Below are 25,746 nucleotides of genomic sequence, written 5' to 3'. Positions count from 1 at the left end.
AACTGTGTGTGTCTATATGCATACACAGGGGGAAAGAGGAAATTAGACAACTGAGAGCTTTTTAAATAATACTTAACAAAGAAGTAACAACAATATGCAAATCACACCTGCTATAATGACTGTTTTCTAAATGTGCTGAACAACTTGGATATTTCTGTAAGGCACCAAAAATGCCTCATGGGTTTGCAAGGAGGAGGAGAAGGGCACAAAAGAGGAGAGGCAGACTTTCTAACTTTCTTGCCTGCCCCCGCTTCTTTTGTGTTCTTCCTCTTGCCTTTTATGTCTTATAATGGTTGAGTTAGAATTTCCTATTTCATTTGACTGTCTTGAGAAAGAAACTGTAGAATGTTTTTCAGAATGCCTCCTTGAGAAAAATATAATCAGCTAAATCAAGAACTATCTTGCTTGTTATTTAGGATCAGATGCTAACAGAGGTAGCAGATGCTAATTTAAGCACAGCAATTTAACTTCCAGCACATCATTAATTAAATTGCATTCTATATATTCTTATCTGCATCAAATCACAGATATGTCTTATCCCATAGGAAAAAAATAAGGAACTGGAAATGACTTCTTTATTGTGTTCAATACTGCTCAATGCGAATTCAACTTCAGCTGCGAGTTTGTGGTGTTTTCTTTTAATTTTAGAGACTTTACTGTCTCGAACTGCAGGTTGGGACTTACATAGACAATAAATTAAAAGCTGGACTAAAGTAAAAGTGTTGAGTGATTAAAGTGCTTTTTTTCCACTGTAAATAGGTATGTCACTAGAGTGAAATGCAGAATGATATGATCTCATGGCTGTGTCCTAGCAAATAAACTGATAGCAGTTTGAGGACTTGCTACTATGTGTCAGCAGAGTGAGCCATCTAATGGCAATTCATGATTTTTCATTTGTTTCCCACAAGACACCAAGTCTTAYTGACTTGCTTGATTTTCTTATCAGTTGATTTGTTGCTAATGTCTGGAAGGTTATTTAAAAATTTGCTCTTGTTGAGGGAGAAGCCTGCATGTTATGCAGATATGCTGATCTCATCTCTTCCAAGCAAGAGCTACCATTTGCAATGTTGGAAGCTGTCTCTGAATTCCTGTCTGGAACATTTTTCTCAGATCCCTCCTGCTAAACTGTGCATGCATGAGAGAAAGCTACAGCCAGTAACTACAATTAGCTTACAGATACAATTATGTTGTGTCACAGTTAATTGAAAACAGCCTGAAGATGCATGTCTGTCATTAAGGGACTCATTCCATGTCCTACTACACTTCAATGAGTAGACCTAAAAATTTACTTCTGCTAAATAACATGGCTACAGTGGCCAGCCTTAGAATGTGATAGAGATGCAGTTCAGAAGAGATAATGGAAAACATTACRTGCTATAGTGGATTATCCTCTTATATTTTGGAGGGGAGAGTGTAGAACTTCTGAAGTGTAAGTCTCTACTCATTTAAAGCATACAGGTTTTTCCCTGAGCTAGGCTGCTTTCCATGAAGTAGTTCTGGATTTCTGTTGAATATTATTAGTGACATATTTAATAATAGTACTGTTTGATAGTGGTACAGCTAGAATTGTATTTTGAGAGGAGAGCAATATAACTCATCAGTTAATCTCTGGACTGTGGAATCATAGTAACAGTTGGGCAAACATCCTGAGGTGTTTGAAGATTGCATGAAATYAGAATGTAATCAAATATAAAAGCTGATATTTTCAAGGAGAAATTATTTGTATTTTTCAGTACAACCAAAGGAGATGTGATTTGCTACTATGGAAACAAAGGAGAACCGGAACCTGTTTTCCTAAATCCTGGTAGGATTACTTAAGAAAGGTCTAAATATTGCTTTACAATGTTGTTACTTTAAAGATGTTGGGATGGAGGTGAATTTCTCTAGCTGTTTAAACATGTATGATTTTCACTAATTTTTTCCATTATTCTTTAAAAGTAAAATGTTCTTAAATTCAAGTACTTACTGATTTCACTGAAGAATTACTAGTTTGTGAAAAGTTTCTACAAACTAGCTCCATATTATACCTATGTTGCAATTAGTAGGTTGTTACCTAAGGAAATATGACTGAAGGGCAGAAKTCTTCCTTTGTCAAAGGTTTGTGGGCTGACCCTAACTCTCCTTTCCCTGCAGAGTTAAAGGCATAGAGACCATGATTCCATAGAGGCAGAGTTGGTTTTAAAAGGAAGAAAAAGCGCTATTTTATCTGTCTTATCRAGCGAATTGTTTTAAAATATATAAAATCTAGTTCTTTGCTAGCTGACTGCGTAAAGCAGTACTCCAGGATTCGTCACTGAAAAGCCCCTTTAGATGGGCTAGGATACGCAGGCACTGRGTAGTGTAACTACTTGACAACAGTTGCTACGAAAGATGTGTTAATGATGGCTTATTTTTCTTGCTTAGGTTAACTGTCAAAATGTTACTGCCAATAGGCAAAATAGTTATGATAGCAATTATAATGTAAATCCTTGGAAACAGCTGTTAAATTTTGATCTAGACATTTAGAAAAAGTTCTGGCCACTTGTTTATTCTTTTATCTTTCATACTGTATGGGATTGGACAGTGGTTCTGTAGTACARTCTTGCATGCTTTTCTTAGGGAGCAGAGATGCAGATTAATGGAGACATTAAGGATCAGGATTTAGAAAAAAGTTGTGCAATGCCTCCCTTAATTGCTTCTGGCCATAGCTATCAAACTRCTGTCCAGAAGAGCACTATGTTAGTAGCAGTTTTTAAAACCTCTATACAAGTGGTGTGGTGGTATTGATTTAGGAATAAACCTGTTCAGTCTTGGAGCATGAAGTCCTTGTGTGTTGTACAGGTGGAAAAATAGTACTTTAATATGATAATGAGAAACTACATCACAAATAAAAGGTATCTGCTGATTTCTGTTGTGCTTCAGCAAAATTCTGTGTATATGGCTGCCTAAGGGAGAGCTAGATTTTGTTAATCTCTGTGCTTATTCTCTTCAATTATGGCYAGGAAATACATGGCACCATTAAGAAAAAACTCATTGTTGTCATTGAATGTTGCTTGGTAGTGTTTCGTAAGAATAACATGAGTCAGAAAAAGTGTCATTAATATAAGCTGGAAAAGACTGGGCTGCAAAAACTTATGATTCTGTACTTTTTTCATAATGTACCAGAATAGAGGCTAAAATTAATTACTCTAAATATGGATTAGAATAAAACTGTAAAACTACTGGATATTAGCACAGAGGAATGCTGAAGCACAGCCTAATGTGAGATGCGGACAAGCTCTGGTCTCTTGTCTAGGAATGGGCCATATGTTTTATAGCATACCTACTGATAGGAAGATTAGCTGGGGAATAATTTGGATTGCATTAAAATTTGTGAAATATGTACCWGAAAACTAAATCACCAGAACATCCTTTCTGAATAAATTGATTTCCCCCCCCTCCCCTTGAAAATTATTCAGGATGTGTACAGCTAGAAGTGGTCCATGGGGGGACTGGTCTGTAAACACTTTACTATTGCTTTTAGACCTAAAACTTACCATGTAATTGCCTTATTACAGACTGCTGTATTGCTTTGGGACATGTAAAGCTTGAAGGATCAGAGTTACTTTGCAGAAATAAAATCAATGTTGTTATGATTATAARTTATTTTCTGTTTAAGTTACTTAATGCCCTAATGTTTTGATTAGTCATGCGCTCTGGATTAAAAAAATGCTGTCTTCACCTGATTGCCCACCCTGGCATATATTGTATGAATAACAGTGGTTWAAAAAAAAAAAAAGAGCAATAGTACTCTAAAGTTGAGGATTGGGAGTTGGGTTTTTTCCCCCTCTTCATAAAACTCTTGGAAGTAATGATCCAATACAGTTGAGAAATTGTTATGTTATTTCATTAAGTTACACTCCTGGGTAGAAGGCTGTAATTAACTGAAGGAAGTCGAGATTGTACTTATCACTTACTACCTTTTGATACATAGTTAAAGACCTCTTGAGGCAAAATGAAGTTTGGCAATAGAATGAGTAATGACTTGTARACAGCATTTATTTTTCACCCCCTCAAACTGCGTAGGAATTTTCTTGGCATAACATGTATGTAAACTTTCTCTAGTCCAGAAAAATGCTTAATAAGTAGTATATTTGCATCTTTTAATCTGCCCTAGAGATCAGTCTTTTCTTCTAATGCATAGGAATACATGGATTGAGTAATTCTTTGTTGGATACACCATGGAAGAAACTTCAATATGGGAAGCAGCTTTTCTCAGAAGTAATCAGGAGAAGTCAAGACCTTACCAAAGAAGACTTGGTGCAGGAGCTCCTCACTGTGATGAATAATCAAGAGCCGTAAGGACATGATATCAAGAGTTTACTTAAAATGCAATGTGACTAATTCAAATTTCTACTTCAACTAATTTGAGTTTAAAAAAAAAAGAAAGAAAACAAACAAAACAAAAAACATTTTGCCTTACACTAATTGACTAAAGCTGGGTAATGAAGGGCAAAGGTAGTACTTTCTTTTCAGAAACTGCATTTCAACAATACTGATTCTTAAACAGCAGACACTGCTGCAGACTTGGTAATCATAAACTGTATACTGATTTCTGTGCCCTTTTTTCTTGAAGATTGCCCTTCTCATGGTAAGAGTAATGRTTGCAAGGCAAAGGATGGATAAGTTGCTTGCCACAAGGTTAGTGGAGCCTGACTCCAGGTGAAGGTTGTTTCTTACTATACACAGAGTAAATGCTTGTTTACAAGAGCAGGTTTRTGTTAGTAACTGCTAGCTACACTGCTGCTCTGGGTAGATGCTGAGTTAGAAAATAAACTATTTTCAAAGGAGAAACAGCTACATTTCTCAAAAGTATTATTATTTCAGACTAAGTGGGGAAAGGTGATCAGGGAATATTTCCACTTTAACTTCAGGTTTCTGTGGTCAAGGAAGTTCCGAAAGGRTAAGTTGGAATATCTAAGTGAAGTTTCTACACTCATTGGCTGCACAGTGAACCTAAACTCATAAATGTCCAGGCATGGAATGGGGTAGAAGAGGTGCTGTCTAAAGGAAGGGATGTGCTCAGAGCTTAATGTCCACTTATTTTAATATYTAGCCTGACTTTGGCCTATCCAACAGGAGAGTTGGGTAGAAGTGATGCTGTATGCAGTCAATAGGACTTTCATAATTGTGCCTACCATCAGAGAAGCAACAGAGGTGTTTCTTGTACATAGATTCTTTTTTTCCAATTGATTTAACGCCAACATTCTTGTGTTTGAAGCTCTGAAAAATGCCACAAAATATTTATGTAAGAATTTAGGAATCTGAATATTGAGTAGTAATTGGCAAGCCTGTTAAGCAAATTTAATTGCTTTTTTTTAAATAGTACCCATTCAAAAGTACAAATGCTTTTTAAAAAATTGGTTACATTGTACTCTTTATTAGTTAAATATATATATATATACACACACATATATATGGGATACAGTATGGTCCAAATCTTCCCTTAATGTTCAGTGATTCAGTATGATCATATATAAAATCACCTGACTGCTATAAAATAGGAATATTTACTTATAAAAAGCAGTTTTTAAAGCTAAATCTAAAATCAGCTATTATAATTTTTTGTAGACTTCAGGAGCAAATGATCTTTTCCTAATAAATATTGAATGTGCTTCTTATGCACTAACTTGGTGAACATTCTAAAAATTTTATTGCATGTGACTTTATGTGACTTTGTGGATAATGAAGGATTAAGTGTGTACAATGATTTTTTTTTAGCTCTTAGAATTCCCTTTCYTCCTGCTAGATACAGATTTTTGTCCCCTAGCCCCTCTGTCCTGCTTCAGACCTACCTTTCACTATAGYGTTAGGGAAGTGCTGCAGCTCTTTTCTGTCTCATTAAAACTGCTTTGGGCCATTAAGCTGGAAAGGGCATAGAACACACAGGGTACCAAGGATAGAGTAGGAGACAGAGGTTTGTGGTTCTCACAGGCTGAAGTCTCCCACACTACATACCTTCTCCATGACATTGTGATATGTTCCAGCTATGCACCTAATAAAAAAGTGAGAACAGTTTAGTTGCTCTGTTCACATTGAAACTGCACCTATCTTTGCTGCTCCCTCAGGCATGCAACCACAGGTTGTCTTCACCACATAGCTGAGTTTAAAGGTCGGTTACAGTATGTCAAATTGGTCTYCTCTGATCAGGGGACTCTCTAAAAGTGGGGCTGAATCAATCAGTTGATTCCTGCCCTCTTCCCTGGCATTTTCCATACAGTTTATAGGCTGCTGAACTTGGCCATTTGTTTTTAATGGAAATGGATTCATTTGGATCTGTTCTAGAAGGCAGAAACATGGCCATCTCTTGGAGATGGAAAGGGGTTAAAATCAAAGCCAAGAACTTGCTATAGTTCTAGTTAGCTAAATTGCACTGTGTGATTAGAATCTTTTATTTCTGAAATAGGAAGTTTCACCATGTTTTGGTGATCTGAACGGGAAGTCAGCACTGTAAGATTGCTGCAACCCCACAGTAACCCCTGTGACCTTAGCATTTCTTCTGTGGAGTGCTGATACCTAATTAATTACAGCAAATGAAGTTTGATACACTTTAGTATATGGTAGATTATATTTCTAAATACCTTCCTAGCTTTGATAAGAATATCTGTCAAAAAATGTTATGGGCTGTCCTAGGTATCTTCCGGATATTATAAATAAGCTTGCAGAAAGAAGAGATCTTTGTTCAACACAAAAAAAGCTGGAGTCTAACTAGAAGAATGCTTGCTTGTATAATGTGCCTCAGATTACTTGATCATGAAAGTTTTATTCAAGACCTTTGGGGAGGTAGAATACAGAAAAGAAATAACGAAGGTGAAAAACCTGCCAAATATATATATATATATATATATATATATATATAATTTCTTACAGTGAGATGAAAGTTCCAGATCTTGAAAGATTCTCTGTGGAAAAGAGCTGACAAATGGTTTTATTTCTGGTTCTCTTCATACTTCAGTCTCAACTGACATTTTTCTCCTTTTTGGTCTTACCATTGATGTTTATCATACAGTCAATACACAGCTTAGCACATGAGCAGGGAATGTGTTAATGTAGGAAAAATAAATCTTTTTTTACAGTCAATTACCAGATCCTGCAATTGAAGACCAAGGGAGGGAATACATACGTCCTATGTTGAACAAATATGCAGCTGTGTGTGTTCGATGTCCTGGCTATGGAACAAGGTAAAACTTCATAGTCAGAAATGGATCGGTACTGGATAAAAGCCTATCTGGCATCAAAATTATGCTGCCATAAATTTTAGCTCTCTAGTGACTGCTTTAAACTTATTCAGATATTAATCAAGCATAATTTACTAAAGTGTTTCCTTGTTTGATATTGTGGTGTCTTAAATTGTGCTTAAAATGTTTAACATTAGCTGCATTATGGTTTTTCTTGGAGTATGATGACCCCAGTTTATCTAGGACAAGATAATACAATTCTAAAATACAAAGGATTTTTACCATTTCATTTCTTCTAGCTATTTTTTCTTGAAATTAGTTTTCTTGTTTACTCATGTTTGTTTATCTGAAAGCCATACAGAACCCCCCAACCATGTTGTCCTCCCTTTCTTCTTTCACTTTTCTCTTATCTTCAACACTGAATAACTTTAAGCTGCAAGTGTTATGTTTTGTGTAAACTACAAGAGCACTTCATATTTCCACAGGCAGCTTGTCAGCTACCTTTGTCATCTCTGAATTGTCTGATTTGAAGGAATGCCAGGATCTTCCATCTATCACTTGCATATTGTCAAACTGAAATCCTGATTCCACAGTATACTACCAGATCTGACCCCCTCTAACTTTGATCATACCAAAACTTAGAAAGCATCAAAAGTTTGTTTTTAACAAAACAAAAATCCCCAGGTCTTCCTAGTTACCTTTTATATCTGAGCAGTTGCAGAAGAGATTTCTTTCTGAAGAGATGGAAGTGTGTCACCTGCATAGCAAGCTATATTAGAGGCTATTTAGGCACATCATTTTAATAGCTAGGTGCTATTTTCATATATTAAAAACCCATTACTCTTGTTCAAAAGAACATGTATTTTCATTTTCTCCTAACTGGTGCTGCTGTTCTGAGATACTCTTGCTTTCTGTCCAGACTGTTTTGCTACAACTGATGATGATAACAGGTGAATCTTGCATTTAATCCTGAGCAGGTCAAAATTATAGGTCAACCAGTTGCTGCTTATAGGGAATTCAAAGGGTTGTTAATGATTTTTGTCAGTGGTTGTACTAGTCAATCATAGCATTCCCATTGTATAGATGAAAATTGTTAAGCAGAGAGCACTCATTTCCATAAGTATTTTTAAGTTGGAATTCTGACAAAAAGCATTGCAAAAATTGAGCATCTTCATAAAATGTATGCAAAAACAATAATTTTGGTATACTGAAGCCTTAAAACTCAAAAAAAAAAAAAAAAAAAAAACATATCCCCTCTGCTTGGTTCACAGGTTGCAGTCTACTTATTACAAAGGAAATAGGGTTACTTCTGTGTAACTCAGTAGATCAGTAAGATCTACTGGTACGTTAACATTATATTTCAAATCTTTCCTCCTGTTTTAATTTATGCACATGCTTTTAGGCTGATTTTCAATTAGCTACATGGTTTAGTGTATAGAGATTGTTAATTACGCATCACAATATTCTTAGGAAATTGAGCTCTTTTTTTTTTATATGTGAAGAACCATGAAATGACTTAGACCACCAAGTCAGGATGGTAGGAAGATCATACTTCCTGCCACTTGTCCGTTTCTGGCAGGATACTGAATTGTCCATAGAAAAATGGCCGCTTACATGTAGAAAATCCACTGACAAAGTGGTACAGATGTATGAGTAGAATCTGCTTTTCATGAAAGCAATTTCCTGTTTAGAAATACCTGTTCCTAAAGAGAAAAGTTYTTGTGTGACTGCATTGGTGTCCTGGGATAACAATTAATGATATTTAAATTTAAGCACACATCTGAAAGGAAAAATGAAGGAGTAATTCTGATGTAAATAACCATGCATGTGTGTACCATCAGGTAAAACTTACTTTCGTGCTACATATGACTTGAGCATGTTTGGCACTAACAAAAAATTAACCTTTTAATCATACTGTTTGTAAACTTGCAGCTTTGTATTTGGGTTTCCTGAAGTGCAACAGAGAATCAGAGCAGTGGAGAGAGCAGGAGACTGAAAATGCCTGTTTGAACTTGCCTGGGTGATTTTTACCCTGCTTACTGCAGTGATGTGGTCAAGAGAAAAATGAATTAACATCAGGGTGGTGTTGGGGGTCTTTCTGAACCTGGGTAACAGAGACAAGGTTTAACCTCTTACCTTCATGTTGTTTCAGGACTAACACAGTCATTCTCATTGATTCAGAAGGAGAGGTTACTTTCACAGAGCGCAACATGATCAATGCAGATGTCAACCAGTGGAAAACAAGCACCTATGAATTCAAACTACAAATTTAACAACTTTCCATTGGATTGGATTCTAATAAAAGCAATGAGTGAACAAGCCATTATACTCCAGTAAATGTTTTATACCAGGCTCCAGAAGCAAGAAATAGCAAGGAAAGCAAAAGTTTTAKACCAGTAGCACACCCTATCAGGTTCCCAAATACTTTGCATAAAACCAAGGAAACTGTTTTTATACTGCATAATGACTTATGTAAAAATACTTCTGAATGTGTGACTTTTTGATTTAGTTTCCTAGCTCAAAATCGTAAGTACTAATGAAAAGTATCAGTATTGATACGTCTGATTCAGTGACATTCTTGCATACTATTAATTTCTTTTGACTTCAGCTGGAGCTGAAGGTGTATATAGCGTCTTGGAGAATCTGTGTTAAGATAAGTTTCAGAATGTAGTTCTGTCTAAAAATTACTGATTTTGCTTTTGCACATAGAGGATAAAAGAAACCAGCTGAACAGTTCTATATAGCCATTTCTAATTATTTCATGTACCGAAACAACAGTATAATATGATGCCTTGAACCAGTGTTGAGAAGTCATGGAAAATAGGGTCAGGACCATGAGGCTATCTATTCTATCACTCTGCCTCCGAGGCAAGGCCATCATCTTTGCCCAAGACAGAAGTTACTGTTTTTCCTTAAAATTGTTTTAAAGGGAATCTTAAATGCTCTCCAGTTCAGAGGAGGGGAAATACATTTGCTCCTTTTATTGTTCTATCTGAAGGTTTTACAAAATTTTGCTTTCTCTTCAGCATAAAACTTTATGATTGTAMAGCTAATGCCTATGTGCAGTAAATGAATGTATGTTATCTCTGCAGCATTAAATGTTTTAATAACACAAGCTTTTTGGCTATGCCATGGTACAGTGCTCTGCCTTGAGGGAGGGAAAGATACTTAGTTTGTTTTTCCTATAAATAGTTCAGCCATACATCTTTTTTCTAAAACTTGACTTGAGAGTAGATATGAAATTGCAGTTCAGTGTCTATTCAGTTTTATTCAGTAGAACTAAAAAATCATAGAAGTAGATTAGTTTATTTTTGAAGGGTATAAAATGGTCTATATTGTGACATCTTATTTTTTGGAAGTCTAGCTAGCAATATTAGTTTTCTTTTTTCTTCCCCAGCTGGCAGATAAGGACTAGATATCTATTTGCAAAGAGAAACTGAATGTGAAGTTTACATTTATCAGGCTTTTCCGTAAGTGTGCAACTTTAGCTTTATTTCTTTATTGGTATAATATGTCAAAAGCTGGAGTGACTGCTCATTTTTTAGTAAAATAGATACTTGTTGTAAAGTGACATTATTGCTGAAAAATTGGATATTAAGATGCACTATATTCAAACAACTGAATTATAAAGCTATTTAAATGTGTGCTCTTTCCACTTATTTAGTGCTAGTTGTAGGTGATAGACTATAACTAATACGATGATATCTTGCCCTAAGTTGTTTTGCTGCTGTCCCACTTTGAATTATTTTGAGTGCTACATCTTAAATTGGTAATGGATCACAGTGTTTTTTCTCCTACTTGCTGAATGTATTTTTCTATAATTCTATGATTATGAAGAAATGATTACAAAGTAGCAGCATTTCTGATACAATCTACAAAGTTGTGCACCTTTATGTATTCAAGTCTGTATTCCAGCCTTCTTACCTCTGTGTGTGTGTGTCTGTGTAATGAGGGAAGAGGTAAATTAAACTTCTCACTGAAGTAAGGGAGTACTGTGAAAGGCCATTTCCAGGCTTTTAATTGCCAGGAGATACCAAAGCACTATTCATTCAGTGATTTCTTTTGCATCTTGAAATAATTTCTAGATATTAGAGCTAATTCCATGTCTAGTCACAGGCTCTTAAATACTTTCTTGATACAGGACTGTATAAATGACTTCTTGAACACCTAGGTTATGAGATGCTGTTAAATACAAACTTCATTATGTTTGTGTCTTGTTGGGGATGTGCTTGGTTTAAAACTAAGTCACCTGGATGCTCACTTCCTGAGCTGTAGGAAATAGTCTTTTTTGACCATTTACACTGTATACTTGTATAAATAAAAAACCTATTAATTTGAATTGCGAAGAAATAGCTATTGCTGTCTTACATTTGAGTTTGACAAGCGCATATTTAAAAATAAAACTCAGCTTTAATTTGCTCAGTTTGCATATCAACCTTTTTTGTATCTTAATAAAATACCACTGTACATTAGAACAAAACATACTTAAGCATATTTCCTAAGTGACAAATAAAATTCCTTTACTCTGAAACCATTTATAAACCTTAGTTTTTCAGTAGCCCTATAATGATCAATATTTATCCCTCATCTTTATAGGCAAAAGAGAAGCAAGTTAGAACTTAGATGTAAAAATAGCTGATTCTAGTGTAACTTTGTGTGCTTAAAATTCAAAATCTAGGCTTTGTTTTTTCCCCTGCTAGAACAAACAAAATCTAAAGAGCCCAAACCTCTAATGTTCTCTTATTATGTCAGACTATAGTATTGTAAGTATCACTTAATAAAGTGAACTATTTTTTTGAAACTTATGAGAGTTTTGCTATTGGCTTTAGTGGGAACAGAGCAAGGGCTGCCATGTAGATAACAGCAAGTTGTGCTTTCCCATAGAAATGATCAGATATTTTAAAAGTGCATAAGCTGGTATTTTCTGTGATAATTATAGTTGCAATGAATCCACTGGAAAAAGTCAATTGTAGATAACATTAAGGGAAGTATTTTATTTTTTTAAAGGTATTTTTAAAAATAAATGGAAATCTTATATCAACTTTAAAACTATAAAGGAAATTACTGTATGACATTTTAGGTTTGCTTATATAGAATACGCTTTCAAAATTTTAAATTTGCAGTAGCTTTTCTAACTCACTTTTTTCTGCAAAAATGGTAATAGGGGTTCTAAAATTTGTAGCCATTCAACTTAGTTATTTCATAATTGTTTACAGGAGTGTTGAAGCTAGAACTGGAATAAAGTCATTCTGACCAATTTTTGTTACAGTAATAAATTGTACATTTGTGCAAATATGGATCTTAATGTGCCTTTGAGCAATGAGATGAAGTAAAATCCTTCTGATCATGACACTAGAAATGAAGCTTTGCAATGACTTCAGCTTTCGATATTTATTTTTTGAGTTTCTTTGAGTGCTATATTTTTCCCATGTTTGTCTTTAACTTCACTGTTTTCTTCCTATACTTATTCTCCATTGTGAATTGAGGTAAGAAATGAGTAAATATTTCTTTTTAAGATTGGTATCTGGGGCTTTGGGCGTCTTGCTTTGTTTTTCAGATTGGTTAATGTGCTGACTGGAATGTTCCCAGACTAAGAGTCATAGTGATCAATCCTTTGAAATTGTCTCCAACTTCTGTTGGAGTGCRCCCACCATCTCCCCGTCCACAGGCAACTGTCCTCTATTGTCACTGCCTCTGACTGGAYCTGTTCCAAGCAGGTAGAAAACAAGTTCTCAAACAGCCAGTGTCTGAAACAATGTCTCAAACATCCCTCTCCTGCCATGACCTCAAGGTACTCAAGAATCTGCTGCCTTTGCCAACTGGAGGTGGATCCTTCAAAATTGAAAAGCTTGGCACGTCCAGGTATTAAAAGAAGAGGAGCTGTTATATTCTTGCTTGCAGAATGATGGAGGGTGTGTGTTTTAATGCTTTACACAGCATCCTTCTCAAACTGACAGTTACTTGGGGAAGACCAGCCACTGGAGTTGTCCAGCATGCAATGTTAAAGTGGCAACTCAACTACAGGAGGAACTCTGCAAACCTCCTCCCCCTTGCATCCCCCCCCTCACCAAAAAAAAAGAGGTTATTAATGAATAGACCTCAGAAGTTGTCACAGCTAATTCTTCACTATGCAGAAAGAAATATTTGCTCTGGCTTACTAGTCTTGAAATTAGGGGTTTGCATCRAGAAATGTTTGTGGCAAACAGAGGATAATAACTGAGGGCCTTTAAAAATGAGCTTAATGATAAAATATGTTAAAAGTCCTTTGAGGTGTTCAAGATCACAAGAAAGCAGAAATAATTGCAGCACAGATTCAGCAAATAATGTGAAAGAGCAAAAGCAGTGCTGCTTTAGTGGAAAGCAAAATGCTTTCAAAGGGAAAGAAACCAAGTTCACTGTGGGGGAAAACTCGGAATCTTAGGCAGACTTGAGACTTTCTTGTTACACTAAGCTGAGACTACTTTATTGTTCTGCATACTTGGAAATTTGTTGCTGAGTTGTCCTGCCTCGCTAACTATTTTCAGTATTTTTGCTGAAAGAAAAGCTTAGTCTAGAGAATGAACTAGTCTTTCAGACTTTCTAGTATGATCAGGATTTAGCTGATATTTATTAYTAAAAGTCAAATATGCCTAACTGAATATTGAGACAAAATGCTAAAAATGACTTTGAATATTGTTTTTGTGTTATCATAAGGAAATGTCACTTCAAAATGAATCCTTGAAATACAAAGCAATAATAAGACAAAGCATCTTACACTTCACATTTAGCCTAAAGAATCTGACTAATTTGCATTTATGGCTTAACAAACATTCCTTATTTATGTGGAATGTTAACTACTAGGAATTAGTTATATATCAYCCAGATTCATGTAACAGAACATGGTGTTCTGATTCTTTTTCTTTGAGAACTTAGGAAATGCTCTTGACTTGGTGAAAATAGAATCTATTTTGTAATCAACTGTAAAAGCAATATAATTAACTGAGTTGTAAAACCCATCAGTGTGACTCATGCTGTGAAATTTAGGTTAAGATGAGCAGAGTGAAGCAAATGTTGAATATAGCTCACTCCAAATATATTAAGCTACTATCTCTAGAACATTTTGCATCAAGAGCTGTATCTGAGTGAAAAAGCAGTTACCACATTAAAGTACTCAAATCTACCCTATCTTTTAAAATAATAGGTAAGAAYTGAATATAGCACTAAAGATTATGCATAAGGGAGGAAAATTGTTTAATGCAAGCTTTGATATCAAGTAGACTGTAGACTAGGCAAGAATTAGAACCTATTTAAGATGGTCATAGGCTATAGGAAAGAGTAAAAAAGCAAGCTATTTACTGATTCACATAAAATTATTGGTGTCTATGCACCAGAAATAAATGGAGCAAAACAAATGCAAACTAAAAACGGATCAGTAGTTGGAGAARTAAACTGGGAAAGAAGGCTATACTTAATTTAGCAGAGAACAAATATAATGAAAAAAATCTGTTACGTTGAAAGATACTCTGAAGATCTATAAAAGCTTGAGTGGAAAAGTGGCTATTTTACAAGTGGACAAAGATGGGTAGTATGGCTCTAAGATGTCTGGGCAACATCAGGAATGCTTATTGATACTTTACTGAGGTTTTTATTCTAAACATGAAGTGTGTGGCTTGATTYGACTATTATAATTTTTGTATCTGTAAGAAAATTGGCAAATTTAGATTCATCTTTARAATGGGTTATCTGTTCTAACATTTTGCATTCAAATGTATCAAAGTCACTATAGGTAAGAATTCTGTAATGTATAGCTGGAGTGTGTATTTTAAAGGGTTGGAACGCAAGGTATGGAAATCAATGTAAAATAATCAAGTAGGACTGCAGTGTGGAAGAATCCTTGATACTGACTTCAATTAAGGCATTAAATTTAAAAGGTAAGTGGAAAAGAATAACCATAATCTGTATGTCTTTGATAAAATTACACTGTTTATTCAGCGTATGTATTTCATTTTCAGATAGTTTTGTTGTATTTTCTTTGCATATTTATTAAATATTGACCTGAGTTATCACAATACTACTTATTGAAAGTTTTGCTGATGAAACTTTAAATATTTAATTTTTTGTTAAAACATAATAAAAATGCAGATGAAGCCCTGGTTTCTCTCCTAAAGACTTTGATCTGGAAATGACACAGTGATGTATTCCTTCAATAACACTCCCCACCCCAAAAACCCCTGCAGAGGTAACTTCTGCTACAGCTGAAATGATTTAATGGGCATGGGATCTGGACTTTATTAAATTATTTTGAATAGCGTAGAAATAACTATTGTGGAAGTAATTTATGTAGGATACATGTTATCTCATAAAATAAATATGAAATATAGAGCTGTATTTCAGGGGTCTAATGATACTGCTGTGTATTTGGTCTGTGCAATTGCAATTATGTAATAGTGACTTAAAAAAGAATTTAAAAATATGCATAAGCCAGCTTTTAAATGAACACTTAGAAGCATTCTTTGTCCTCATTCAACTTGCCCTGCATTAATGCGACTTCAGCATATTTTTGATAGTATGTGCTTAAATATTCTCAGTAACATGTTCTGAGTTTGAACTGGGCTTATGAAACTGTATTTTATAAGCTTGTTATTCTAGTGGCCTTTGAAAAAGGCAGTGCCTATTAATGCAATTAAGTGTTTTACAAGCTTGTCTCTAGTGACTGAGGAAGTGTTTTTCGCTGGTAACACCTGACGTGCCTAGCTGTTACAGGCAGAACACCAGCCTTGGCCAGTAACTTACCAGGTTGTGTAAACACATTGCTTCTGTTTGAAGGAAAYCACATCACTTTTCAAATGTTAATTAACATTAATTAAGTCATAAACTGGAGAATATTGAGCCAATTGTGACACTTCTCATGGTACAAGCTTATAATTTGTATTCAGTAACTGAGGTTTTTGCCTCGAAGTGTGTGGTCTTCCAAGAAAAATGTGAATGAGAAGTATTTTTTTTCCTCCCTGCTAGCTCTTACTGTAAATGGACATTAAAAATAACTATAGAGCCAAGGTGTTAATCAAATATATTTATTCATCTGATATTTGTTACATCTCGTTTGAATGGCTCCCATAGAGAGTAATTAACTGTCCTGTCAATGATTACAGAACTTCTTGTATTGCTGTAACATTTGACTTCAGTCTCTTAGATGACTTGTACATGCTCTTCAGAGCAGACATATTTCTGGGATAGTAAGTGAACTTTTAAATACTTGAGACTTTTTTTTTYCTAGGATCAGCAAATACTTGAGAGGTAAGAATACGTAGGGCACAGTTCTTGCTTGCGAYACCCTCTGCTGCCCAGAGATGCTGAGTGCTTAGGTCCACTGAAAAATTCTTCAGCATGTCTGTTTTTTTAACTCAGTCTGAGAAATCTACATGTATGCTGATTACTGTTAGTATTGTTCTTAAAGTGTCTTCTACTTCATTTTTGTGAATGCTGATTCTGCAGTTATGTTAGGATGGGATGGGATTAAAATTTTGCAGAGGGAACAGAGGAAAGCCTGACTATAATCCTGCTTCCATCTGCAGCTTGTCCCAGCCCTGTTTGCACCTTTGCATGCATAATGGGACTTTTCTACAGATGGGTCTACATTAGTGTTTTAGTTTGGATTAATAATGTACTACTAAGGGACTACCGAAGTCRCTTACTTACTGTGCTTTGATTCACATTGCAGAGCTATTTCAGATCGCAGGGAATAGATTGCTTTTGGATGAAACTAAACTGGAAGAGGTGTGTCAGGAATGCACGCCAACTGGTAATGTGCATTCAGGCTATGGGACCAGGCCAGGTTTAGTCTGAAGCAAAACTGCCTGAAATTTATGTAGTGTGGACATGAGGTGCTTGACCCCAACTATTCTGCTTTTCAAACCTGCACATGTTGGCTGGTGCTACCTGTAGGTGCAGCATTTATGACATGTTGTGCATATATCCTTATGCTATGGCAGTTGCAAACTTTCTCTTCAGTAATACATTGTGCGAGCCCAGCCTGAGTACTTTCTTGGTATACTATGTGTGTTAGACTGGCAAAGCAATCTTAAAATAGCAGTAAGGTCCTGACAGTTTTGCTTACCTAAGTCCAACTGCACATGGATTATGCTTCTGAGTCACATGTGAGTGTGAGCACCATTAGACTAAGCTTAAGCCTTGGAACAGCGGGTTTCTTAGCTGTAGTTCACAGCAATTCTGTGGAATAACAAACAATGCTTGTTACCATGCAGGCTTGGATTTAAAATGTCATAGTATGTAATGGCTTGCAAGAAAAATTGAGAGCCAACAGAGGTCGGTGATTGGAGAAGTTTAGGAGAAACTGAAATACCTAAATTGGTTGTCAATGGAAGACTGCTATAGCTCTTGAAAACTAGTAAGCTTAATAACTGAACAGAAGCATATCACAGAGATGYATGAAGTGAAAGCAGGCTTGTGACTAGCTCAGAAGATTGTTTTCCTTTATGCTTAAGTTTGTCTGTATAAATGGCAGATGAATACTATCCACTCCAGAAAAGTACTTTGATCTATTTGGATGGAAGGGCATATAGAAAGCAAAGTATTAAAACTTGTATCCTGACCCAAATAGTTATCATTTAAGTTCTTCTTTCTTATTCTTATACATAAAGTTAATGTATTTAAAAATGCAGGATTTTCAGCCCTAGTAAGTTCTATAAATCAAGAATAAGCAAGGGCAGCTGCAGTCTCTGTACAACAGTGCCAACCCAGGTCCAATTGCAGAGATTGCTACTTAGCAGTGACTTCTGCAATCTAGTTTTGGTATGAAGGTTTGCAGGACTGAGAAGGCTCTTGAGATCTGAGTATTTCCCAAGAAGTGAATCAAGATCAACTCAGCTGTAGAGGTACCAATGTGATTTAGAGTTTTTAAGAGAAGAAATAAGTCATGATCACTGAGTTTCATCTGCCATTTTTTGTCTTGTCATTGTACAAGTCTCATGTTCTCACAGCAGCTGCATCCACCTTGCAAATTTTCTGCTAAAGTGATAGCTGAGTTGATAACTACAGTGAYTTGCCCAAGGTCACTTAAACTGTATAGCAGACAGGAATTCAGACCTGTATTGCACCCAGGTGCATTTACCACAAGGACATTCCATATACAGATAGCTTGGAATGTAATCATTAAAGCAGTTTATGTGGGAAGAAATTCTGGAGGTCATTAATATTAATTTGAATTAGGATACAACTTGTGGGTTGTCAGAGGGAGGAACTATTTTTTATTTGACCTCCTAGTCATCATGTCTCACCTTAGTAATGTTTTTTTAAAATACACAYGTGTGTGTATATATAAATCTGAACCTTTAACCAGTCAGTTAAATCTTCTACAATGCAAAGATTAGAGGTTAGATACGCATCTCTAGACAACACAGGTTCATAACAACACAATTTAATTTGCCTTAAATCTGCATAGATGCCAAAGTGCAAGACAGAGTGCAAAGAATTCCCCAGCAGCATAGAACCAAAGGATGTGTCTGCTTTGATCATCTTTAACAGTCAACCTCCCCCTTGATATTAGAAGACTGATCTGAGCTTACTCATGGAGTTCCCTTGACATCTTTGGCTGTTGCGTGATTACTGACAGGTTAGATGAGGAGAGCAGACTTTGGTTTAAAAATAAAAAAGCCATAAATATTTTGGACAAGACTTAATTTAATGTGAACAGATTTAAGCTTCCTTTCTTCCCATTCAAATTGTTTTGGCTAATTTTGCCTTAGTGTGTAATGACAGTGCCTATTTTTCTAACACCTGCTGTCTCCATTTAAAACTTCTATGGATTTATCATTCTCTGGTGAATGAGACTTACTGCATCTCAAAACTGGGAGAAAATCTCAGCCTTACTTATCAGTGCTTATCATATGCTTTAACTGTAAGCATTTAACTTCAGTATCTATGTGGGGAATCTAACCTTTCTTAATATAATCAATGGGAAGTCTTATCTGACTCTCTGAACACTTAAGAACCTGCTTCTCTCCTTTATGGGCAAACTATATTAGATGCCTGAAGTAGAATGTCATGAACCTTTTGAGGAGTTGTGAATAAATTCTGTATTATAATGTTTCCTTAGGGAGCTGGGCATTTTAATTTAATGTGCACAGAATTCACACCACATCCGAATTAAGTGAAGTCATATGTGTTACCTGAGATGCCTCTGTGGCACATGAATTCCTCAGACTCATCCTTGGAGCCTGAGAAATCTCACTGAACTTTGTGGAAAGGATCTTGTTGGATGCTGATGTAGTTTGAATTATGCCCTTAATACAATTAAACATAACAAAAATTTCAACACTTCTTACATTCCTACGTATGTAACTTTCCCATGAATTTTTTTGGTGTGTGGATTGTATTAATTGTATTTTACTTAATTTTCTATGCTTGAGAGCTATCTCAGAGTTCCTTTTTACATAGCTTTATCTGGAGTGCTCCTTTGATGCACAGAAAAGTCAGTCATTTCCGCTCTGGGCCTTGATGTGCCTCTCCCTGGCACCTGGGYGTACTGGAAACAGTCTCTGCAGAACCATTTCTCTGCTGAAGTTCAAAGGTTAATTTTTGTGGAGCTACAGAAGTCTGTAATTAGCCTATAGTTAGGCTAGAATCACCTTCTCTCCCTTGCTGTCCAGGATGGCTGAAATGCAAGTGCTGAATATAACAAACTGCCTAAAGAGCACTTAGATTAAAAAATTGTCTGCTCTAATAACATTACTATGGAGCAGTTTTGTTTATGTACATCCAGATCTTTGAGTGCMAATTGGCACACTGCAGAGTGACTGGTCATTATAGTTAATCTGGTCATTATAGCTTCCATGAGGTTAAAAAGATATATTGTGAAATACATGCACATCTGTTTCATACCTTTTACATACATTTTATGCCTTGTTTAGTAAAGTGTCTGGAAGGATAGGTTATTAATTTGTATATATTTCACAACTTTAAGAAATTAAATATATTGTGGTAAAATAATTGCTTTGCAAAAAAAGATTGCAGGATGAGCAAAATTTTTCTTCCAGTATACTTCACTTTTGGAACAGCACAGCATGAACTGCATTTACTGACGTTGTTGCTAGCAATATGCAAAAGACACTGGCTCCACCTAATCTTCATTCTGTTGAATGCAGTCAGTCAACTTTATTAGGAAATCTAGTTACTTTTCCTTGTGGACTTGCTTTGTTTTGTGTGTAAGATACCAACCTTCCTCTGTCTTGTATATGAAAATGTCCTTGTTCTTTGGAGCTGGTTTTTGCTGATGATAATTCCTGATACTATTATGGATTCTGACTGTGCAAGCTGCCCTATTCAGGTGGAGCCCCCCCCCACAATTAATTCCAAAATGAATGTAAGATAGAGGTTTTTTTTGTGCATGTGTTTGAGAGAAGCCTTGTTAGAAGTCCAGAGAATAAAAATTTTCAGGTGAATTTACTACTTGTCAGATGTGGCAAAATAGATTTAATTCTCTACGATTTCCTCTGTTGAACAGATGCAGCAGGGCAAGGTTGGCAATACTCCAGTTCATGTTTAAGACTTCATACTAAAAGCTGCCTATACAAGACAAGCTTAGTCTCTGATTTGGGAGATGGAGTGTGCTCCACATCAGTTGGCCCTACCTACAGGGGGAAGGGGGGGAGGAATGGAGAAGGGGTCTTAAGTTATTTAGTCTCTCATTAATCTGTGCCTAGTTACTATTCATGTTTGTGTTCCTTAATCTATATTCTAATGTGGTTTTCCAGTGAGAACAAGACTGAAATCTCCCTAAGGTATTTCAATTTGGTCATCCCAGAGATGCAACCTATTTCAGTTGCTTTTTGATCTGCTGATAACTGAGGCTGGAAAACTTCAGCATGCATGAGTAACCTAGCAAAAGATGTACTGTTTTAATTGTAGCTGCACTAACTATTGAAGTTTTGCGCTTATAGCAATATGTGGGCTGTAGGTAGATTTTTGTACAGATGACCAACTTAARTTATTTCTAAATGTATTGGATTTCCTCCCTCTTTGCCTTTTTGAGGTATTGGACTAGTGTTCGCAGAAAGCGGTCCTCTTTTAAAGTAGCTTTACTTACTTGCATAGAACACTATTTTAGCTTTCTCAAACTGGTTTGAGATAGTAAGTCATACAGGCCTTCTGAGTTAAAGACTTAACCATTTTAATTTTATTATTTTGCTGAAACCATTGTTTTAGTACTGGATTGTTTTTTAAACAATTTTGCTTATAAAAGGTTAGAAATACATTTTGTTGTATGTTGTCAGCTGTACAACATACAGCTGTTGCATCATTGCATTAAGTCATAATATTATGATTATCTGAAAACTGATGCAAAATGAAAAACTAACTGCTTCTGAAGCACTACATGCATTTTAATATCTTGTATCTCTACATGAAAATCTGATCCTAACTCAAATGTTGCAGTTTGTGCATGTGGAAAAAATACTGTACSTGGCAGAAGATAACATGTTACAACTGAAATTTGCACTGAAGTAGTATATAAGTTACATAAGTCAGATGTAAATGAGTAATGATACTTGCATATCCTTATATTATTTGAAAGGGACAATCCTCTTGTTTTCTGTCACAATGTTAGCAATTTAAGGTGACTTGATGTGCACAGTTTACAGCAAATGTCAACATGTTAGCACAAATTATGTATTAATGACTTATGCTTTGAAGGGTGAAACTCAATGTAAATGGCTGTTTTGCAAGCTACAAGTATTTCTTAAATATGCATTCTGAAGTAGTTCTAATAAAAGTGGTCATCATTTTAAAAAACACTCTAAAATACTGTCTTGAGTGCAGAAGCCTGTAATGATGAATTAAAAGATATTTAGGGACCTCAAAGCCATCAGGTGACTATATTCCCTCGTTATCATGGGGGTCCTGAAATTGCTTTTGGAAATGAAACGAAAACTGTAATAGTGAATGCTATCATACTGTAAGTGATTAAGCTGTTGATGCATTATTTTGATACACTTAAATTACCAGGTTGCCTCTTTCATCATTGATTCTACTGATTCAAAATCAACATCATAGGAAAAACAAAAGTATCAGTATAAAGTTACTTTAGTTTTGTATTTTTGAGATTTTGGGGGTGGGGGAGTGGAATGGAGAAAGAAAATTCACTGTCAAATTATACTCGAATTAGAGCAGCAAATATTCATTTGTACATATCATACACATTCATCTGTACATATAACTTGACATAGAATATGTGCATGATATTTGAGTGCAATTGTTTAGCAGCTGTGCCTGAAAACAATAGCCCTAACATATGATTATAGTTAAGTACTTGGTACCTATGGCATGAAACACAGTCCTGCTTTGACTTGGTCTCTTTRAGATCAGGTTTGAAGTGGCAGTGCTGTACCTAAAGCACCGTTTGTAGGAAGCAGCGTCTCTTCCTTAAACCAGCTGAGGACACACTGCTGTGGGGGGGGGAAACCAGTGACAAGGTTTGTGTGTGCATGGTGCTTCCATCAGGCCTGATAAAAGGCATTAACTCTTCCCCCAAACCTTATTTCTGATCTAGTTTRTGTGTTTAAAACAAGAGCAGATGGGCACACAGGAAGAGGGCAAAAAGCATTAAGTTGCATTAGTCATTCAGCTGTGCAGATGTATTATCCCGATAATGATAATGGGTAAATGAGGYGAGAGTGCTGCGATGGACGAGTCCCCTAGGGGCTTTATAAATGGAAAAGGGGCGGGGGGAGGAGCGGAGAGCACACGGTACAACTCTTCCTTCGTGCCGCGCCCCTGCAAACGGCGGGCGGGCGTGGGCCGAGAGCGGCTTCGGGCTCCTTCATCCTGGCCCGGTGCGCGGAAGCCCGGCCCGGCCCCGCGCCTCAGGGCCGCGCCCGGCCGCTCACGCTGCCGCCGGGGCGGCGCCGCCTCTGTCCTCCCCTCGCCCCGCTTCCCGCACCAACGCAGCGGCGTTGTGACCGGCTCGGGGCCCTGCTGCCGCCGCCGCGGCCCCAGACAAAGAGCGCGCGGCGGCCCGAGCTCTGCCGCGTCATGGCCGCCCGCCGCCGCGGACGCGCCCTCCCGCCACACGGACCACCGCCTCCGTCCCGCCCCCCGCTGCCTCTGACTGGCCAGGCACCGTGGGGGGGGTATACGCCGCTCGTGCCTCTATTGGCAGGGCAGGCTAACATGCGTGGGAAGAAACCAATAGTTATCGAGAGTTCAAATTCGTGACAGCCGAGAGGTGCAACGCAATTGGCTTGGCAAGGGGCGAGTCCCGCCCGCGGGGACCGGAGCTGCTCGGAGCAGGCGTTTAAAGATGGCGTCGGCGGCACAGAGTGGGGGGCGGTTTCCGTGAAGCGGCCGCGGCAGCGCTTCCCCCACCGCCATCCTCACGCCCGGGCAGGAGGAGCGGCGGGGACCCCGGGAATGGCCCAGGTGGGTGCTGGCCCGGCGGGCTGCAGCGCGGCGGAGGGCGTGCACGAGCGGGGCCTGCGCGGCCCAATCGCCGCGGCGCGGGCAGTAACCCCTGCGTCCCCGCGGGCCCCTCCTGCGGGCCGCGAGCCGCCGCGCCCGCCTCTCTCCCCCGCCSCCTCCCTGGCGGCAGCGTCGCCCCTCGCTCTTTCTTTTTCTGCCGCCTCCTTGGAGCTGCGCTCGGCGCCGTAGGAGCAAAGGAAACGCCGTAGCTTTATACCCCCCCCCCGCGTTAACCCTGGCATGATTTTATACCGCGTAGCGTGAGGGTGCGGGGCGGGGGTGGCGGGAGCTTTTCTCCCCCTTTACCCAGGGGAGGGAGAGCCCGCAGGGCTGAAGAGACTCTCTGCTGCCGTGCAAAGTTGTGAAGAAAACGCAGCCCTCCTTCCCTGCCGCGTGCGTGCCCTCCCGCCCTCCTCTCTCTTGGCCCTTCTGGTACGTTGGGGGTGGTGACGGGCGAGTTGGGTGTCTCCTAGCCCTCAGGGTTCTTCTTCACGTGCCCCTTTTATTCACGGTGAAGCACAGGATGTGTTCCTCTAAATTACCTGATTCAGTCTCTGGAATGACGTAGGTACCTAAACTTTCTTCTTCTTTTTCCCTGGAAAAATAAAGGTCTCTCCTTTGCACCTCTTTGTCCTTGGCATGGATTAATGAAAGAGGGTTTTCTTTTGATGTTTTCAGAGTAAGGAGGCTTTTACTGCAGATTCTCAGATCTCTGCTTCTGTCTTCTTTAGTGATCCTTTTTTGATGTTTCCAAAGGGAATTTTTCTTCAACTCCCGCCTCGTTTTTTCTTTTTTTAATGGTGGACGGGAGAAGAGGGGTGTTACTCTCACTTGATTATATTCCTTTCCAAATAAAATTCTGAATCTGCCAGCTATATCTCCTGCACCTAGTTCTCAATGTAAAGGGTATTCCATTAACGCTAGATTTATCTGTAGCATCTTTTTACTTGCTGTGAAAGTAGACCTAAAATAATCTAAAAGACAGTTAATRCTTTCCCTCTTAAGGTGGAATTGAGAGCTTGTTGTGTGAGCCCATTCCTTTTGTTTACTCCATTAGTTAGAGACCTTGGAGTTGGTTCTTTAACTTTAGTTTCATGAATATTTTTCTTCTGCTTAGGTAACTTAAGGACTCTTAATTCTGAATGAGAAATCAGCTTGCTAGTTGTTTGTGTGTGTGTTTTTTTTTTTTTTTTTTTTTTGATTGCTAGGATTGCTTTGCTTTTTGGTGGAGCAAGAGAGCTCATGTCTGTTGCTTTTCTTTACAAGTAAGAATCCAGTTGTTAGGTGAATGGAAGCATGCATTTTGTCCTTTCTAGACTCTGAATTGCAGAGCATCGATGACTTCCACGAAATGGTGCTTCTTTCAGAATCTTCCCGTGCTAAAGCTGATAATAGGGAGAGAAGTGAGTTCCTGTATGTAGTAGCAACTTACAGGATGTTTTCATTTGGAAATTCCTGTTCTGTTTTTTATGGAAATAAACAATTCAGTCTCCTTTTTGTTTGTTTGTTTTTTATTCTAACACTTCAAACTTAGTAAAAGTAAACTTATTCTTAACACTGTGTGTCTGAAGAACGTAAAACAGGCGTGGAGGATGACGAGAAGGTAGATGATTGTGAATGAGAATTATTTTGACAGGGGTTAGAGTTAAGTGGATTTTTAAGCACAATCAATGCATCTTAAATTTTGTTCTGCAGAGTTGCCCTTTGGAGCCAGAGGATGAGGGAGAGGACTTTATATTTGGATAGCAAGTAAGGAGGGTTTGCTTAGAGACGCTCTTCCTTTTGTGTTCCACCAAATGGGAAGTTAGCAGTTTCTGGCAAAGATGCCAGATTCTTTTTGAAAGACGTTTTTTCCAAAGAYGGGATCTGTGATACGTTGTTCCTTGTTCCTAATCGCAGCTACAGGTAGTCATGGTGAAAGTTGGTTCTTCATTGAACTTGCTTAAAAGGTTGCTGGAATGCTGTTCTAGAAAGGGAGTTTCTCTTTGAGTTTAGGTAGTACCAGTTAAAGATTCTAAGGTTATGTTTTTCTCTTTTTCAAAAGAGATAAAGAGATACTCCTTTGTGTGTGCGAGTTTTTTTTTTTTTTTTTTTTTTT

At 37.5% G+C, this 25,746-nt stretch overlaps 2 protein-coding genes across 4 annotated transcripts in view; both read left to right on the top strand.

Annotated features, from left to right (window-relative positions):
* TANGO2 (transport and golgi organization 2 homolog) overlaps nucleotides 1–11,535 on the top strand; it is a 41,522-nt gene extending 29,987 nt beyond the window's left edge. For both annotated transcript variants that reach the window (XM_085302690.1, XM_085302691.1), the window contains exons 6-9: nucleotides 1,734–1,804; nucleotides 4,163–4,316; nucleotides 7,095–7,199; nucleotides 9,349–11,535. In XM_085302690.1, coding sequence (XP_085158816.1) covers nucleotides 1,734–1,804; nucleotides 4,163–4,316; nucleotides 7,095–7,199; nucleotides 9,349–9,469 — 451 coding nt within the window. In that variant the 3' untranslated portion in view covers nucleotides 9,470–11,535. The remainder of the gene's footprint in view (nucleotides 1–1,733; nucleotides 1,805–4,162; nucleotides 4,317–7,094; nucleotides 7,200–9,348) is intronic.
* Nucleotides 11,536–23,470: 11,935 nt separating this feature from the next.
* The window catches only part of DGCR8 (DGCR8 microprocessor complex subunit), a 21,820-nt gene continuing 19,544 nt past the window's right edge, over nucleotides 23,471–25,746 (top strand). Inside the window, exon 1 of one of the 2 annotated variants that reach the window (XM_085302686.1) lies at nucleotides 23,471–23,609. The gene's annotated coding sequence lies outside the window, so the exon portion shown is untranslated. Of the gene's footprint in view, nucleotides 23,610–23,781; nucleotides 24,081–25,746 lie in introns of those variants that run through there. The other variant, XM_085302687.1, reaches the window with a different exon arrangement.

This window comes from Rhea americana, unplaced genomic scaffold, assembly GCF_003343005.1.
Source record: "Rhea americana isolate MKP2758 unplaced genomic scaffold, rheAme1 scaffold_191, whole genome shotgun sequence".
NCBI lineage: Eukaryota > Metazoa > Chordata > Aves > Rheiformes > Rheidae > Rhea > Rhea americana.
This window is presented reverse-complemented; position numbering and strand designations above follow the sequence as displayed.